This window comes from Moschus berezovskii, chromosome 23, assembly GCF_049115385.1.
Source record: "Moschus berezovskii isolate FMDL1 chromosome 23, NW_MosBer_1.0, whole genome shotgun sequence".
NCBI lineage: Eukaryota > Metazoa > Chordata > Mammalia > Artiodactyla > Moschidae > Moschus > Moschus berezovskii.
In genome coordinates, this window is record NC_142482.1 from 16,853,021 (window position 1) to 16,871,770 (window position 18,750).

Sequence of the window (18,750 nt, forward strand, 5' to 3'; positions counted from 1 at the left end):
GGACGGGGGAGCCTGGTGGGCTTCCGTCTATGGGGTCACACAGAGTTGGACATGACTGAAGTGACTTAGCAGCAGCAGCATGGCTGATTCATGTTGAGGTTTGACAGAAAACAACAAAATTCTGTAAAGCAATTATCCTTCAATAAAAAAGTAAGTAAATTTTAAAAAGCAGGAATAAATAATGATATTTCTTGAAATAGATAATGTTAATAAAAGTCACCATTTAAAGAAGCATAACTAGGTATGCAGGGTCTCATCATGTGCTATCAATGCATGGAAGTTTTTCTCTTTTGAACTTTTAAGTTAATGTTAATACTTCTATTGGATGGTTAATTAAATACTTGCATTAAGAGTACATGGAACAACAGACTGGTTCCAAATAGGAAAAGGAGTACGTCAAGGCTGTATATTGTCACCTTGCTTATTTAACTTATATGCAGAGTACATCATGGGGAATGCTGGGCTGGAAGAAGCACAGGCTGGAATCAAGATTGCCGGGAGAAATATCAATAACCTCAGATATGCAGATGACACCACCCTTATGGCAGAAAGTGAAGAGGAACTCAAAAGCCTCTTGATGAAAGTGAAAGAGGAGAGTGAAAAGGTTGGTTTGAAGCTCAGCATTCAGAAAACAAAGATCATGGCATCTGGTCCCATCACTTCATGGGAAATAGATGGAAAAACAGTGGAAACAGTGTCAGATTTTATTTTTTTGGGCTCCAAAATCACTGCAGATGCTGATTGCAGCCATGAAATTAAAAGACGCTTACTCCTTGGAAGGAAAGTTATGACCAACCTTGATAGTGTATTGAAAAGCAGAGACATTACTTTGCCAACAAAGGTCCGTCTAGTCAAGGCTATGGTTTTTCCTGTGGTCATGTATGGATGTGAGAGTTGGACTGTGAAGAAAGCTGATTGCCGAAGAATTGATGCTTTTGAGCTGTGGTGCTGGAGAAGACTCTTGAGAGTCCCTTGGACTGCAAGGAGATCCAACCAGTCCATTCTAAAGGAGATCAATCCTGGGTGTTCATTGGAAGGACTGATGCTAAAGCTGAAACTCCAATACTTTGGCCACCTCATGGGAAGAGTTGACTCACTGGAAAAGACTCTGATGCTAGGCAAGGCTGGGGGGGCGGGAGGAGAAGGGGACGACCGAGAATGAGATGGCTGGATGGCATCACTGACTCTGTGGACATGAGTTTGAGTGAACTCCGGGAGTTGGTGATAGACAGGGAGGCCTGGCGTGCTGTGATTCATGGGGTCGCGGAGAGTCGGACACGACTGAGCGACTGAACTGAACTGAACTGAACTGATTAAGAGCTGTTTTAGAATTTGTTTCTTCTTACATATGCTTCATCTTACTTTTATTTCATTTCTATTATTCTATTACCATCTACATTTCATAAACTCTTTACACAATCTATCCTAAGGTTCTCTATTTTCAGTTCTCATACACTGTTTTACTTAAATTGCAGTTATTTATTTGTATTAAAGTAATAATTAATGGATGATTATTAAATACATATGTATGCATTTATTACTCAAGACATATTTAAAATATAATTTATCTAAGAAGAAAATTATGTGGCACACATGTTAAGAGCTTTAATTTTATTTTAATAAATAATTTTGGATAATTTTATATTCTACTACATTTCAATCTGACATATATAACAGATGCCCCTTATATAATATTCTTAAGCTTTTTTAGCTGAGTCTTCTTGATTTACCTAAGTGTTCATAAAATTTGCATATTTCTGGAGGGAATTCATAGTTAATCATGCTATATATCAACACTGACACTAATGCTAATTTTCCATTCTGTGCCAAGAGTAAATATTAGTACACATGCATGCAGAGGAATGTTCACATTTTAGAGCTAGTTTTTAATATCTGTTGAAAAGTTGACCAAATGCTGTTGGGAACAATGGTCTTCTGCCTGTCCAATTAAAAGGTAACTGGATACCTTCCTTTAGCTTCTAAGTCAGTAAAGTAAGATGTTTTGTTCATGGAGTTTAAGACAGCTTAGTCATATATCACATATTTATTTTCACTTCAGTTCAGTCACTCAGTTGTGTCCGACTCTTTGTGACCCCAGGGGCTGCAGCATGCCAAACATCCCTGCCCATCACCAACTCCCAGAGCCTACTCAAACTCATGTCCATTGAGTCAGTGATGCCTCCAATCGTCTCATCCTCTGTTGTCCCCTTTTCGTCCCGTCTTCAGTCTTTTCCAGCATCAGGGTCTTTTCAAATGAGTCAATTCTTCACATCAGGTGGCCAAAGTATTGGAGTTTCAGCTTCAGCATCAGTCCTTCCAATGAATATTCAAGACTGATTCCTTTAGGATTAACTGGTTGGATCTCCTTGCAAGCCAAGGGACTCTCAAGAATCTTCTCCAACATCACAGTTCAAAAGCATCAATTCTTTGGCGCTCAGCTTTCATTATAGTCCAACTCTCACATCCATACAAGACTAATGGAAAAACCGTAGCTTTGACTAGACAGACTTTTGTTAGCAAAGTAATGTCTCTGCTTTTTAATATGCTGTCTAGGTTGGTCATAGCTTTTCTTTCAAGGAGCCAGCATCTTTTAATTTCACAGCTTCAGTCACCATGTGCAGTGATTTGGAGCCCCAAAAAGTAAAGTCTCTCACTATTTCCCATGAAGTGATGGGACTGGATGCCATGATCTTAGTTTTCTGAATGTTGAGTTCTAAGTCAACTTTTTCACTCTCCTCTTTCACTTTCATCACTTTTTTCACTTTCATTACTTTTACTTCTTCACCTTCTGCCATAAGGGTGGTGTCATCTGCATTTCTGAGATTATTGATATTTCTCCTGGCAGTCTTGATTCCAGCTTCTGCTTCATCCAAACTGGCATTTTGCATGATGTACTCTGAATGTAATTTAAATAAGCAGGGTGACAATATACAGCCTTGACGTACTCCTTTCCCAATTTGAAACCAGTCTGTTTTTCCATGTCCAGTTCTAACTGTTGCTTCTTGACCTGCATACAGATTTCTCAGGAGGCTGGTCAGGTGGTCTGGTATTCCCATTGTGTTAAGAATTTTCCATATTTTCACTTGACTATAAATAAATTCTCCTTAAATTATCAGAGATTGCCTTTGAATTGACCTTGGGACGTACATATTCTGAAAGACAGTTTTCAAATATCAGTTTTGTTGATTCAGCTCTTCATTTCAGAAAGGCACCCAGAGAGAGAACCATTTTTAGATTGTTCCAGAGAATCAAGGTTCCTGTGAATATTTACCCCATCAGCGATGATGCTTTATGTGTTTCCAACTATGTTTGGTTGAAAGAGACACTAATATCCAAGAAACAACAAACAGCAGAATGTGGAGACTTTTACATTGCTGCAGAATGCACTATGTGCATGTTTCAGATGGCAAAATGAGATTCTTTTGGGAAAGTGGACATCTGATGCTCTCTAAAACGTCCTACTTAATTTCAAAAGAAAATCTTGCAATTTCTTGATTCAGACTTTTTATCTCTGTAGTGGAAGCATTTAATTTGGCCATTGTATCAGTTCTCCAGGGGAATATGGACTATGAAACAGGTTATCTCCATATGCATAAATACTTTATGTGCATGTAGAATTACTCCTCAAGAAATTAAGTGAGTAGAACATTTAAATTCTGTCTAGAAATTTCTACTGTGGATGGTGTCATTTTCCTAGGGAAGAAAAAGTAGTGTTTGTGAAGTGAATAATGAGTCATATCTGTCACCACCAGGAAGGTTGATTGTATATATAGAAACCACTTATATTGACTGCTGGGAATTAAAATATATGTGTGTTATACAGTATATGTAAAACATATAAATATAATAACATATTTATACATGTAACCTCCCTAAAGATTTTGGAGAAATTCCCATGGAAGTATGTCTTCTATTTAATTTTATTTAAGATTGAAAAATGTGAGTTAAAGCAGCCCGTTTATGTTCTTCATGAAAGAATGGTTCATTATTAATTTTTCAAACAAAGCTCAATAGTTGGTGATATATTTAATCTCATCCTAAAGAAAACTAGAACAGGAGCCAGGAAACGTAGTTGGGAACCTTAGAAAGTCATTCAATCTCTCTTTCAGGCTGCCTTCCCCACAGAGTAGCTCCACAGATGAAATGTGGATAGAAAAGTGCTTTGGAGTAACGAGGCAGCACATAAATGTAAGACAGTATTGCTTCAGTTTTTTCCCTATGAAAGTGAACTGTTAGAAATCCGATTCCAGGTCTGGGCAGACATTCAGTTGTGTAACCCTGGCATTTTGAAACCCTTATCCTGGATAATACATCTTTTGTTGTTCACCAATATCGTACACTACTCCACATTAAGCAGGATGCATTGAGCTCAGTAACAGGGCTTTTAATTCCATAAAAATAAATTTATGCTATAGACCTGTTTAAGGACAGTGGCACCCGATTCTGTAGACTAGAGCATAATTCCTTGGAACTTATAAGTCATTCATCAACTCCTATATATTCAGTGTATAAGAATAGTGCCATGTTCCCACTGCCACTCTCCCAGAGGGTAGCACAGAGACCCCTATTCCCTTAAAATGTAATCTTGTTATGGGCAGAGATTATTGTACAGTTGGTTCATTTCATATATCCAAGAACTCTAATAATGCTGGCTAATGAGTGTTGTATAAATGGAAGGTCAGCTTTGCTTTTCTGAATTTAGATGTGAATTTGTTCATTCATGCATTCAGCAGTGTAATTAAGCACTTAGTATGTGTCCATCCTGAAAGATTATAATAAAAAAATGGGAAACAGGCAGGTAAATAAATAATTACAGATCTCTTTTGTAGGACATCTCTACAAAGTGTTATGGGTTTGTAGAAATGAAATTGCAGTTGACTCTTGAACAAAGGTCTGAACTGTGCAGGTCCACTTATACGTGGGCATTTTTGAATAGTGAATTCTACGGAGCTGCCTGATGGGATGTGCAGTGGGCTGAATCCACAGATACAGAAGCACAGGTAGGAGGAACTGTGGATGGGAAGGACTTGTGTGCATTTGAATGCATGGAGTGGAGGGCCACCCTCTAACTCCCATGTTGTTTAAGGCTTAACTGTGCTTAATTCTCCACAGAGGTCACAAAAGTCCTGAGTAGGTAACAAGATGAATCTTGAATAATGAGTTAAATGTTTTGATTGAAGACAGTAATTGAGGTCATCCATCGAAGGATTGAGAAATAATTCTTCACGGGTCTCTCATATTTCTACATGTCTTACTAGCTTCCTTTGAAAATATCTTTGCAAACTGTTTGTGCAGCAAGTGGCCTTGGGTAACAGTGCATCTTTTCAGAACAAAGGGCAGACATGTTGCAATGGTCTGGTTCCCCAAGCACTGCTCCTATGATGCTCAGGGAACCAGTACAAGAAACTGTTGGTGCTGTGGCTGCTGCTATTAAGGTGGATAGTAAAGCATCTTGTCTTTGACTCAAGAGCCACACGGCCTCTGCCAGCATCCAGAACACTGGCAGGGCTACTTATTAGCTAGCATGTGTGGTGATACCATCGCCTTTCATGGGTTTTGACAGTTTTGTGGATGAACTGGGATGCTGAGAGAGACCTGACTTTCTGCAAAAGGAAGAATGGGGGTAGTCAAGTGGGTAAAGGAATTTGAGTGAAATCATGGCTTCCCAAGTGGCGCCAGTGGTAAATAATCCACCTGCTAGTTCAAGAGACCCAAGAGATGGAGTTTCAATCCCTGGGTCAGAAAGATCCTCTGGAGTAGGAAGTGGCAACCCACTCCAGTATTCTCGCCAGAAAATTCCAAGGACAGAGGAACCTGGCAGGCTACAGTCTTTGAGGTCGCAAAGAGTCGGATACGACTGAGTGCATGCACGCACACACCCCCCGCCACAGGAATTGGTAACAGACATGTTTCATAGTTCATGGAGCAACAGGTGGTCCTCTGCTTTGTTGTTTATTAAAAATGAGGAACTGGGGAGATGGTTACTGTCTGGTCTCAGGGAAGTATTAATAGGTTCAAAGATTGAGTGATGCCATACTCATGCTGGCTCTTCCCAGAAAAGGGGAACTTCCTTACGTATCTATGGCCAGTCTCAAGCCCATCCATTGCGAAAACTAGGACTAAGATGAATCCTGGGTGGGCTAAAGAGCCCTTCTCTCTGTCCACCAGTAGTTACTAGGAATGTTGAAAGAAGAAATTTGGACAACATTGTGCGAGGAAGTCAGGTGAATCATAAGAACTCTGATTGGTTGAGTTGGGAGATGAGGGGTTAGGGTAAATGATACTTGTTAATAAGAAATAGCATCAGCTGGACCTTCTTAGCTGCCCTGAATTTGTCCTTACCAGCTTGATACAACTAGAAGGCAGCAAACGGTTTGCAGAGAGCCCTAACTGCTCTACAGAAACTCTGGGGAGGTTTCACTGGGCGGGACAGACTCCTATGTAAGGAACCATGAATGGGTCACGGAATAGTATGGGGGTGCTGCTGCCCCAGATTATGTATAAGGTGCTGAAAAGCAGCCCACTGGAAAATGAGAAAGGACCCAAAGAATTATAGATGAATTTTAAAGTCAGCCTTGCCACCTTGCAAAACTCGCTTAGCCCTTACACTGTAACTGGATAGAGTTAAGAGATGGGATCTGAACTATGGAGGCATGTACAGGTTTAGCCCTTGTCAGGCAGAGGGAACAGCTGATGACTCTGTTGGAAACCATGGATATTAAGTCCAGGGGTTACCAAGGTTAAAATAGATGGCTACAGAAATGACGGTTTTGCTCTCTGGTACAGGGCTTTGTGTAGACCTGAGACGTTGCAAGTTCATTGTTTTGAGCCAGTGAAGAGCTGCTGTGCTGGTCTTTTCCTTCTGCACCCCCTCATCATTGCTCTCCTTCCTCCTTCAGCTGTTTCAGGCAAAAGTTGATTGTTGGTGCATGAATAGCACCTATCCGAGTTTGCTAGGGACCAGTGCGGAGAGCGCGGACTCTGACCAAGTCACCATCCTATCAGCCCCGTGGTGGTGGGTGTCCTGATCCAATCAATTGATGGGGTTGAGCAGAGCCCCCAGTGGCAAAGGGGGGGTGAAGCAGCCTTGTGGGTGAGGCCTTGCTGCTTCCACATCTGAATGTATAGTAAAAACTGGAGCATATCATGATTGTGATTTTCTGTCCCATAAATGCCAGAGGGCACCATTTCAATAGGAAGAGCTACATGTAGTGAAACAGAACACACCTTCGGGGGGGGTCCGCAAATCTCTGACCTCCTGGAGCTCTGAGACTCTGTGACTGCTGATTTGGCAAATTGAAGCTTCTGGCAGAGTCAGGAAGCCTCCTCCTGGCACTTTGGAGGGCTGTGTATCCATTACTGCCATGGCACAGCCTTCCAGGTATCTTTGGAAAATCAGTTGTCAGCCTGCCATGGAGTCCTTTTTTTAACTGGACACTTGACTCAGGGAGGTTTCTCTGACTCTCTGGCCCATATTTCCATTTTGGGGATTCAACTTGGAGGTGGTGGCTAACGAGGTCAGACATTTTCAACAGGCCTCACTAATCAAATGGAAATGGTATATTTGAGAAAGTGGTTGGCCTGTCCCCAGTGCAATCTCAGCTTTACACACGAAAAGTAGTCATTGCCCTCTGTTGTCCATTCCACTGCCTGGAACAAAGCTACCAGCTCAGTGGGGACCCTTCTCTTCACAGTGCTTTTCTTAGCGTGGTTGGATGATGTTTCAGCTGAGCTGAAACCTGATGATGACCACTGGGCTCCTGCGGTTGGGAAACCTCCCAGGCTGCCATGCAGAAATGAAAAGGTCTGTGATCACTCTACTCTTCCAGTGGAACTGGGGGCCTTTCCCATGTTTTTATTGACTTGTGGGTTGTAGCCATTGGCCTAGCTTATTTGTCTGCCATTTGGGAAACTGTGGACTGAGATGTTAAAGACACCTTGGGGAGGTGCTATGAATTATGGCAATAAATTATGGCTGCCGGTGGGTCATCTGAGGCCCATACTCGGATGAAGCACATTGGAATCACACTGCTGATCAAACCTCCATTGCCTGGATTGCCACCATTTCTGCCTGGATATATAATAGCACTGAACATAGTAACACACCCACCGTCATAAAGTAGGTACAGAGTAAACACTCCAGGTTTCTGATGCCGGGACCACTGCTGCATAGGATTCTTTCTGCTGGTTGACTCCAGGACCCTCAGGGGAGTGGGCATGGCTATTTTTGTATTGTATTGTAGGTTATTTTTCTCCTGTTCCCTGGAGGTCTGTTGAGACTGTTGCTGTTGTTTGCTGTTGTTTTTTAGTTGCTAAGTGGTGTGCAACTCTCTTGTGACCCCATGGGCTGTACCTCTTCAGGCTCCTCTGTCCATGGGATTTTACTGGCAGGGATACTGGAGTGGGTTGCTGTTTCCTCCTCCAGGGGATCTTCCTGACCCAGGGATATAACTCGTGTCTTCTGCATTGGCAGGCAGGTTCTTTACCATTGTGCCACCCTGGAAGCCACCTGCTGGACTAGCTTTAATTAAATATTTTCATCAGATAAATTGAACTGATTTGGTTCTAGCTCTTGTTCATTTATCAAAGAGGAAAAAAGAATGGTTTCTTAATGTGACAGTTTGCCGTAAAACCAAGATGGTGTAAAAATGAAGAGTGGGTATTATTGGGAAATAATTCTCCATGGGTGTCTTAAATTTCTGTTTGTCTTACAAGCAGAGGCACAAATACCTTTGTTCCAAACTCTCTTTCCAAGGATTTTTGTATGCAGAGCAGCTTTGAATGATAGAACTAGTGTATCCTTTGGGAGCCAAGGGGGAGTATCTTTCTCTGGGACAAAAAGCAGGCGAACTCATGGTCAAACATCATAAACAACATGTCTACCTCTGTCACTAAGGGGCCATACAGTTACTGCCCATTACCAAAGTTTCAAGCTCCATGTGCTTGGAGTTCCTTTCCTGTAATGGGACCTACTGCCTGTGCAAGCATTAAAAGGTCCTCTTCTCTTCCTGGAAATTGGGCTTGGAGAACCACATAAATCCTGATCCCCTAACTACTGTGGTTGTTAGGAGTGATGATACCTTTTTTCCTTCTCTGACCCAGGGTTCTCGTGTCTTCTATCAGCATCCATGGCAGGCTCAACTTGTTAGCTTGCAAGTAAAGTAAAACTTCAGGCCCTTCATCTTTTTCTCAGAATTAGTAGCTATAAAAGATATACCTCTCAATATAGTAACACAGTTGACGTTTATTTTTCTATGACAAAACAATTGCTTCTTATAGAATTATGTTTCAAGTAGTGATTCAAGTGTAGCTTCCTTTCTTTTTTCTTTTTTTGTCTTTGTCAGATTCCAAGTCTGCCATACTCATCTACATCAAGCTGTCTGGAAGGGAAGGAGCATGGGTGCTTGTACATGGGGTATTTTCATGGGCCAAGCCTGAAAAGGGTACATAGCATCCACCTTCATGTTCTGTCAGCTGAACTTGTTCAAATGTGACTCTTGGGGGAGAAATGAAGTCCAGTCCTGTGCCCATGAAGAAGAGACACAGGTTTGGTGGAAAATTTCCCCTGTGGATAGAAGCTCTTTCCAACGAAAAGTGACTTCACATGTACAGTCATGAAAGTGAGCAGGACGTGACTCTAGCACAGCTAAAATCACAGGATGCTTGAAGTAGACTGTGGTAGAAGGTGAGAGTTAGTCACGCATCATCTTTTACCTTAGGTTGATAGATCTCTCCAAATGACTGGTAGATTCTGAAAGGTTTTAATCATGGAAAATAAGATTAGGGAGAATACTTAGGAAGCAATAGACTGAGTGGAAAACGATGACAATTTAAATAAAGCCAGTGACAAAAGAGACTCACTCATACAATCAGCAGGCACTTAGGAAGGACAGACTAAGTGCTGCTGCTAAGTCACTTCAGCCGTGTTTGACTCTGTGCGACCCCGTGGACGGCAGCCCACTAGGCTCCTCCGTCCCCGGGATTCTCCAGGCAGGAACACTGGGGTGGGTTGCCATTTCTTTCTCCAATGCAGGCATGCATGCTAAGCCACTTCAGTCATGTCTGACTCTGTGTGACCCCATAGACAGCAGCCTACCAGGCTCCTGTGTCCACGGGATTCTCCAGGAAAGAGTACTGGAGTGGGTTGCCATTTCCTTCTCCCAACTAAGTGCTAGGTGTTGGGTATACGCCAACATAGAACCAGTAATAAATGTACCAGTTAGGTACCCATTAGATACACATGGTAAGAGACATGGTAGTGAATCGCGTCCACAGGGCCTCACAGAGTCTGCAGGACCGAAGTGACTTAGTATGCATGCACACACATGCTGTTTAAAGGGAAATGTTCTTCTTTGAGCTTACTGAACACATTATAACTTTCTTCTGATTTCTCAGGTACTCAGGAAGAGGGTGTACAGATCCATGCCTAGAAGACAATAATAACAATAATTGGTGGGGCACTGTACTTTAATTTCTGAAGATTGGTTGTTACCTCTGCCTCTTACAACAGTGATGCACGGGAAGGTCCCTTTAATTATGCTCAGCATACTGCTGTCACCTTAAAAAATACCATGTTCGTATTCTTTGTTAAATGTTGTTGTTTAATAAAGAAATATTCTTCATCCCTGTAGGCTGCAAGCTAATTGCTATTGGAAATGAGTTTTAGGAAACGGTCAACAATAATAAGACAACATGGTTTAAGATCGCCTAGTTTTGTTTTTGTTGTTTTATTTTTGTAGTTTTAGGGCTGGATGTAATAAGAGAGAGGAGTGAGCTTCTCTTTATTTACTCTGCCTTTCCACGCCCCCCTCTCCTGTACTGTTTGGTTGAAATGATGGCCACCCTGTGAATGAGACATGACTCCATGATCACCATCCAAAACTGAGCCTAAGGCTGAGAAACTGCACAAGTCCTCACTGGAGCCTCCACCCTCCCAACTGCGTGCATCACAGCCTGCTCAGGAGATGCAGGAATGAGAACTCATTTCCTTTTAGTTAAGTTTTGCTTATTGAACTGCCTGATCTCGTGGACATTGCAGAGGGTGGTATATAAACTTTGTAACAGAAACCATCTGGGTTCTTTTGCTGAGTTAGTTAGCACAGAATGCTAATAAAATCAAGCAACAGCTATGGGCAGGCAGGGCATGTTCTTCCCTGTTATGGAAACAAACTGAGTCCCACACCCAAAATAGCCACTTCATTGCTGTATGCGTGTGATTGTTACCAGGACAGAGACAATACAACTTGGTCAGCCCAGATTAATCATCCCTTTTGGAAGGCAAGACAAAAAAAAAAAAAAACAAGCAAATGAAAACTTAGAAGCACAGGTTATGATGATCTGGTTCAATTCTGTTAGCTTGAAGACTCTGATGATTGATTACCTGTCATTAACTATGCTTAGAGATACCAGGAGGTTGTTTGTTCCGTCTGGAAAGATGTAGCCTATTTCTAATTTTAACTTCAATATGAAGTTGAGAAACTCTGTTTCTATTTCTCCTGTTTTAAACTAGTGTCTTTCTAAACATAGTATGTCCATAATCCTTAGTTTAGGGACAGATGGGAATATCCAGGATTGGGTGATCCTGGTGGGGGTGGGGGAGTCTGACCTTCCGGAAGCTGTGTTTAGGTGCTGGTCATGCTGTGTGATACAGACAAGAAATAAACAACACATCTTTGCCAGCACAGGCAAGAAATATGAATTCACACTTGGCAAGGAAAGTACAAAAGTCTATTAATAAAAAGATCTATTTTTTTAATGAACTCAAATGATGCTATGTTTATTATCACACACAGAAGTACTCAACAGATTTGATCTTTAGATCCTAAGTCATCTTCACAGTTTTATCTTTGAAGTTCATCTTTTGAGTTTTAATCATAATTAGACTATTGCACTATGCTCAGTTCCTTCAGTTGTGTCTGACTCTTTGCAACTCTATGGACTGTAGCCCGCCAGGCTCCTCTGTCCATGGATTCTCCAGGCAAGAATACTGGAGTGGGTTGTCATGCCCTCCTCCCGGGGATCTTCTTGATCCAAGGATTGAGCCCATGTCTCCTTTGCCTTCTGAGTCCCAGGCAGATTCTGTACTGCTAAACCACCAGGGATGCCCAATTATACTATTACTGGATTGTAAGAAAAAAAATGACTTCACATTGTTAATAGCGTAAACTTTGTATTTTGCATTATATCATTGTATTGATTTCTTACTTTTCTTAACTTTCCAGGGTGAGAACTTAATCGTAACAAAGTGGAATTGTTTGACTTTTCACATAAGCAGCTTTGAGGATGTAACAGTTATCTCTTTTTCTTGCCTTGTATTTTCCATTTCAGGAATCAGCCCAGTTATCTGGATTCCCTGAATATGTTAAAATAGTAGAAGTTGGACCTAGGGATGGATTGCAGAATGAAAAGGTAGTTTGATGTTTATTTTACACAGTTTATTTAAAATGTTAAATCTAAATATTTACTCAGAGTCTAAAGGTGTGGATTTCATATATTAGATGATTATGTTTGTTTTCAGTTGCTACTTGAATTTATACATCTTAAATAGTATTTACTTTCAGTTAAGAATTAATTTCTATTTATGTGCCTTAGACTCTATGCAAATAACATGTAATTTTTAATGTTTTCTTAGGTTATAGTTCCTACAGATATAAAAATTGAATTTATCAATCAACTTTCCCAAACTGGCTTGTCTGTAATAGAAGTGACAAGCTTTGTGTCTTCCAGGTGGATACCACAGGTATGTAAGTCCGTAATTCCTTAACTGGATTCTTAATCTAACATTGCCAAGATTTAGTGACCAGCGTGATATGCGTTGTGATATCAACCTGATATAATTACCAGTTTGCTATATTCTTATGAAATTTTAGTTCATACACCTGATGGTCAGGCAGTAAAGGGTCTGCTTGCAATGCAGGAGACCTGAGTTCCATCCCTGCGTCAGGAAGATCTTCTGGAGAAGGGAATGGCTAAACACTTCAGTATTCTTGTCTGGAGAATTCCATGGACAGAGGAGCTAGGGGACTACAGTTTATGGGGTTACAAAGAGTCAGACAAGACTGACTGACTAGTACTTTTCACTTTAGTGAACGATTTAGTGAACAGCGAGATATACATTGTGATATTAACTTGATATAATTACCAGTTTTCTGTATTCTTATAAAATATTAGTCCATACACTTGAAAGTGAAAGTGAAAGTTAGTCACACAGTCATGTTCGACTCTTTGCAATCCCATGGATTGTAGCCCACCAAGCTCCTCTGTCCATGGAATTCTCCAGGCAAGAGTACTGGATTGGGTTGCCATTTCTTTCTCCAGGGGATCTTCCGAGGGATCAAACCTGGGTCTCCTGCATTGCAGGCGGATTCTTTACCAACTGAGCTACTAGGGAAGCCCATACACTTAGATATGATTAGGTAAAAAGCATCTTTAATTAAATATACCTATTAAGTCCTAAAAAGTTATTTGGACTTAATTGTTTAAAAGCTGTTTGTAACTTCATCCTAAACATCCAAGAGTGTATGGTCCAATACAATAAGTAGGGGATAAGACTCTCAATAGCAGTTTAGGGTCCTGCCTTCTGTTTACTTCCATTTACGAAAGCAGACTTATTGTTGATCCTGTTTTATGCTCGTAGCCCACTGTTCCCTTGGGGATCTTGGATTTGAATTCTCAAAAGTCTTTTATATCTAGTTAGTTAGTTCAGTTCAGTTCAGTTGCTCAGTCATGTCCAACTCTTTGCGACCCCATGAATCACAGCACGCCAGGCCTCCCTGTCCATCACCAACTCCCGGAGTTCACTCAGACTCACATCCATCGAGTCGGTGATGCCATCCAGCCATCTCATTCTCTGTCGTCCCCTTCTCCTTCTGCCCCCAATCCCCCAGCATCAGAGTCTTTTCCAGTGAGTCAACTCTTCGCATGAGGTGGCCAAAGTGTTGGAGTTTCAGCTTTAGCATCAGTTCTTCCAATGAACACCCAGGACTGATCTCCTTTAGGATGGACTGGTTGGATCTCCTTGCAGTCCAAGGGACCACTGATACAAAATTCTTCCTCTTCAGTGTAGCCTATGGTTGTCTCTTTTTTCAACTCCATGGATGGGTTAGTAACTCACAACCTTATGAATTAATTATTGGGATAGTCTCTTAAATGATATTTGTAAGCACTATCTCTCCCTTCTTTATGCATTTCACCCATTGCTTCTAAGATAACCTCCTGGAACTTACCATTTTACTGACTTTATGAGTGATCTGAATATCTCCAGCTGATTTACCAGTTTTGTCTGTTAGAAGGAAGTAATGTTAAGTGTGGCCTGACACCGTCCCCATACAATCCCATTTTAAGCAGTGAGAAATGTATAATAGATATGCACTCTTTTTTAATGCTTATATTTGCTGCTGCTGCTGCTGCTAAGTCGCTTCAGTCATGTCCAACTCTATGCGACCCCATAGCTGGCAGCTAGTTTATATATATATTCCTATAATTGATGAAAATACATAGATTCATCAAAGACAAAAGGGAGTCATCTGGAATCTTCTCTTGAAGAGGATATAGTCTTATCCAGAGCTGGCTGGCGTATGGAAGCAGCCATCACTTCTGAGACTTGGCTCTGATGTTTGAAATGTGATTAAAAATTAGCAAACAGTGAACCCCTCTCCCTTCCCAGGCCAGTTCTCATTCCCTGGATCCTTGGATTCCTTGAACCCTGTTCTTATTCCTTGGGTCCCCTAGTCTCTCCCCAGAACTTAACTTCGCTGATTACTTTTTCATTCTGTTCCCTTGGTTTCCTCTTCAATCCTCCTTCACTTGCCACCCTGAAGCTCCTTTTGGCTTCCCAACAAAATTTCCCCACCACCAAGTTCCCTCGAGATCCTTTAGTAATTTCCCGTGCCTCTGCTCTCCTCTTTTCTGACTCTTCCAATATCAACAGTCACTTCTGAGAGGATGACAAGTCTGTGTTTCCAGTTCTGTCCTGACAAGCTTCAGCTGGACATGCTATTAGCACTTGAAACTCAGTGGGTTCAAAACCATACTTATTGTTGATCCTACTTTATGCTCATAGCCCATTGTTCCTTTCGGAATCTTGGATTTGAATTCTCAAGAGTCTTTTATATCTAGTCAGTTACTGACCCAAAATTCTTCCTCCTCAATATAGCCTATCAGTTCAGTTCAGTCGCTCAGTTGTGTCCGACTCTTTGTGACTCCATGGATTGTAGGATGCCAAGCTTCCCTGTCCATCACCAACTCCCAGAGTTTGCTCAAACTCATGTCCATTTGGTGATGCCATTCAACCATCTCATCCTCTGTCATCCCCTTCTCCTCCTGCCTTCAATCTTTCCCAGCATCAGGGTTTTTTTCCAATGAGTCATTTCTTCACATCAGGTGTCTAAAGTATTGGAGCTTCAGCTTCAGCATCAGTCCTTCCAATGAATATTCAGGACTGATCTCCTTTAGAATGGACTAGTTGGATCTCCTTGCAGTCCAAGGGACTCTCAAGAATCTTCTTCAACACCACAATCAAAAGCATCAATTCTTTGGTGCTCAGCTTTCTTTACAGTCCAACTCTCACATCCATACATGACCACTGGAAAATCAGCCTTGACTAGACGGACCTTTGTTGGCAAAGTAATGTCTCTGCTTTTATGTAGTAATGTCTCTTCACATACGTACATACATACATACTAATGGCAAAGCAATGTCTCTGCCTTTATGTAGCCTATACCTATCTCTTATTTTTCAACTCCATGGATGAGTTAGTAATCCATACCCTTATGGACTGATATTAGTAGTCCATACCTAATAATAGTTAGTAATCCATAGCCTTATGGATTAATTATTGGCATATTCTCTTAAATGATATTTGTAAGCACTGTCTCTCCCTTTATTGCATTTTGCCCATTGTTTCCAAGAAAACCTCCCAGAAATACCAGCCTCTTCAAACTCACATTCTCAGCTCTTTATAAGCTCCCTTCTCCTTGCTGAAAAAGTTTGGGAACCTGGCCTGGGGTTCAGGTCTCTGCGTGGCCCTACTTCCTCTTGCAGAAGCTTCCACCAAACCAAACTGCCTCTTGTTCCTGCTCATGTCCTGCCTCTGTATCTAATCGTGCTTCATTTATGCTTTCTTATGTAGATCTCAGTTTTTGCATTGCTTTTTAGTTATAACAAGATGGTGTAAAAGTCTTCAAACATTTAAAGCTTTTAAGTACTTTTTAAGGTGTTGGAAACAACAGAGACCACAAAAGGATGAATAGGATTATTAATAGTAATCCATCAGTTTTCACAGCTTTGGTATTCAAATATCAGGGTTACTTTATGTATCCTTAAAATAAACTGACTTTTCTTCATCCCAAATGCCACCATTTATAATCATATATATATTTTATAAATGCTGTCTCAGGATCTGCTTCCCAGACTACGAGGGCTAAAGAAATCTTGACTGTGTCTCTGTTGACTGTCACTGTGCCCCCATTGCTTGCTGCCTAGTAAGTAGGTGCTCAATAAATATTATGAAATGAATAATGAACCTGTTAGCCTGAAATAATAATAACACATGACTCCATCCTTTGATATGGACAAGTGACTCTTAAATTTTGTGTATTTGATCTTGTGTTACAAAGGCTATAGATAATTTCCTTAGGAAGACACAAACAGCTTAATGAGACTAGCCTTATTTCCTTGACATTGTCATTTTGCAAACTGTGAGCTATTATTATTTTACTTACTATCATGTGACACTTTTTATCATCTTTTAAGTCTTCATTGACATTGCTTATGTATTTTGTTTAGTTAGTGCTCTTTTCATGTATTTGATTATTGTTGTAGAGAAACTAGATAGGCTGGTATAACTTTAAAGTTTAGGAAGGACAGGTAACATTAATGATGACCCACCAAGATGATGTTTCAGATTTTGTGTTTTTCATTAGCATCAGAACAATGAAATCTTCAGAGATAAATCAAAGTGAAAGTTGCTCAGTCATGTCCGACTCTTTGCAACCCCATGGACGGTACAGTCCATGGGATTCTCCAGGCCAGAATACTAGAGAGGTCCTTCTCCAGGGGATTTTTCTAACCCAGGGATTGAACCGGGGGTCTCGTGAGTTGCAGGTGGATTCTTTACCAACTGAGCAATCAGGGAAGCCCGACATGATAAGATAGCCTCCAACTACATCAGTATCTCTTCAAGAGACTGTCATTTCCCAATGGCTTTGTAAAGCTGCCTCTAGACCATGGTGATGTTCAGGAAATTACTTCATCCCACTACACTGGGAATTGCTTGGCAGGTCATTCTTGAGCCTAATCTGGGGCACACCCAGGGCCACTGAGAAGAAGGAGGTGAGAGCCCCGTGCACGGAGGCCACTCTTCTTCTTACTCAGCTCCTTGCAAGAGCAAAGGAGCGAAACAGAGGGAGGGCCGTCCCTCTGTGAGCAGTCATGGGAAAATGCCTTCTGGTCTCACAGGAAGTAGACGCCTGTGAGAAGACCATAAAATAATATGACTCATTCTGGGCTTGGTTCTGAGGTGGATTCAGGACTTAACCTGTTGAGAAGTAATGAACTCAGCATTTGGCTCAAAGTATTACTGGATAAAGGACAGAATTCCCCACACGGCCTGTGAGGACAGCTGCGAGGAGGCAGAGGCTCCTCTGCACTGTGTCCAGTCTGGACTCCGCCTGGAGCTGGAGTAAGTGACTGAGCCTCTTTGAACCCTGGCAGTCCCAGCAATGATGCCTTCAGCACAGACAGGTTTATGCATAAAGCCCATGAGTGGGTCCCTGCCTGTGGTGGCTGGAGCCCAGGGCACCTGGCTCCCACTACGCTCACCAGTGTTATCTGAGTGAAAGTCTGACTGACAAACGATTGACTAACTTATCTGAGTGCCTTTTAAGTCAGTTGCTTTCTCTGGGATAAACAGCCTTTTTCTTAAAGATTGAAGTAATGTGTTTAGTTTAAATATTGGATTGGACCCCAGTCTGAAAAATTAAAGATACTTATCCTTCAAATATTAAAGAATATGTTATATATTTCACTTTTAATACTCATCTGGTTACATACATTCCAAACCAAGAAAAAAAAAAAGGAATATTTGTATTAAATAAATCACTGCTCTGTCTATAAAAGAACAATGTGCCTGGATCAAAGATAATATCAGATTGAACTTTCAAAGGTATACTGGTTACTTATTACTACACATCAAGAGTTTTTCAAAGGGCAGGGCTGAGACCATACCATTTTGGCAATTTGATTTCCCATAGTGATGTTTGGGTTCTAGATTTTGCTAAGTTTGTGTGATGGAGCCTTTTCTGTTGATGTTGTTGTGTGTGTGTGTTTGTGCACGCACACTAAGTCGCTTCCGTCATGTCCAACTCTTTGTGACCTCAGGGACCTTAGCCTGCCAGGCTCCTCTGTCCATGGGATTCTTCAGGCAAGAATACTGGAGTGGGTTGCTGTGCCCTCCTCCAGGGGATCTTCCCGACCCAGGAATCGAACCCATGTCTCTTATGTCTCCTGCATTGGCATTTCCGTTATTGTTGTCGGAGGTTATCTCATCATGTAACTCTGTAGATTTCATTGTTCTAATGTTAATGAAAAAGGCCTTAAATCAAGAGAAATGACCTATAGTGACTATAGGTTTGATGTTTTGTATTATAACCTCTCATTTTTCAAGCGATTTATTTTTATTGACATGTAGTTGATTTGCAGTGTTGTGTTGGTTTCAGGTATGTTGCATAGGGACTCAGTTGCACATCTACC

General features: G+C 41.3%; 1 protein-coding gene across 4 annotated transcripts in view; it reads left to right on the plus strand.

The window, feature by feature from the left end:
- The window catches only part of HMGCLL1 (3-hydroxy-3-methylglutaryl-CoA lyase like 1), a 199,276-nt gene that overhangs the window by 53,773 nt on the left and 126,753 nt on the right, over positions 1–18,750 (plus strand). For 3 of the 4 annotated variants that reach the window (XM_055406808.2, XM_088831148.1, XM_088831149.1), the window contains exons 2-3: positions 12,328–12,408; positions 12,632–12,739. In XM_055406808.2, the coding sequence (XP_055262783.2) occupies positions 12,328–12,408; positions 12,632–12,739 (189 nt within the window). Of the gene's footprint in view, positions 1–9,344; positions 9,444–12,327; positions 12,409–12,631; positions 12,740–18,750 lie in introns of all 4 variants that reach the window. The other variant, XM_088831147.1, reaches the window with a different exon arrangement.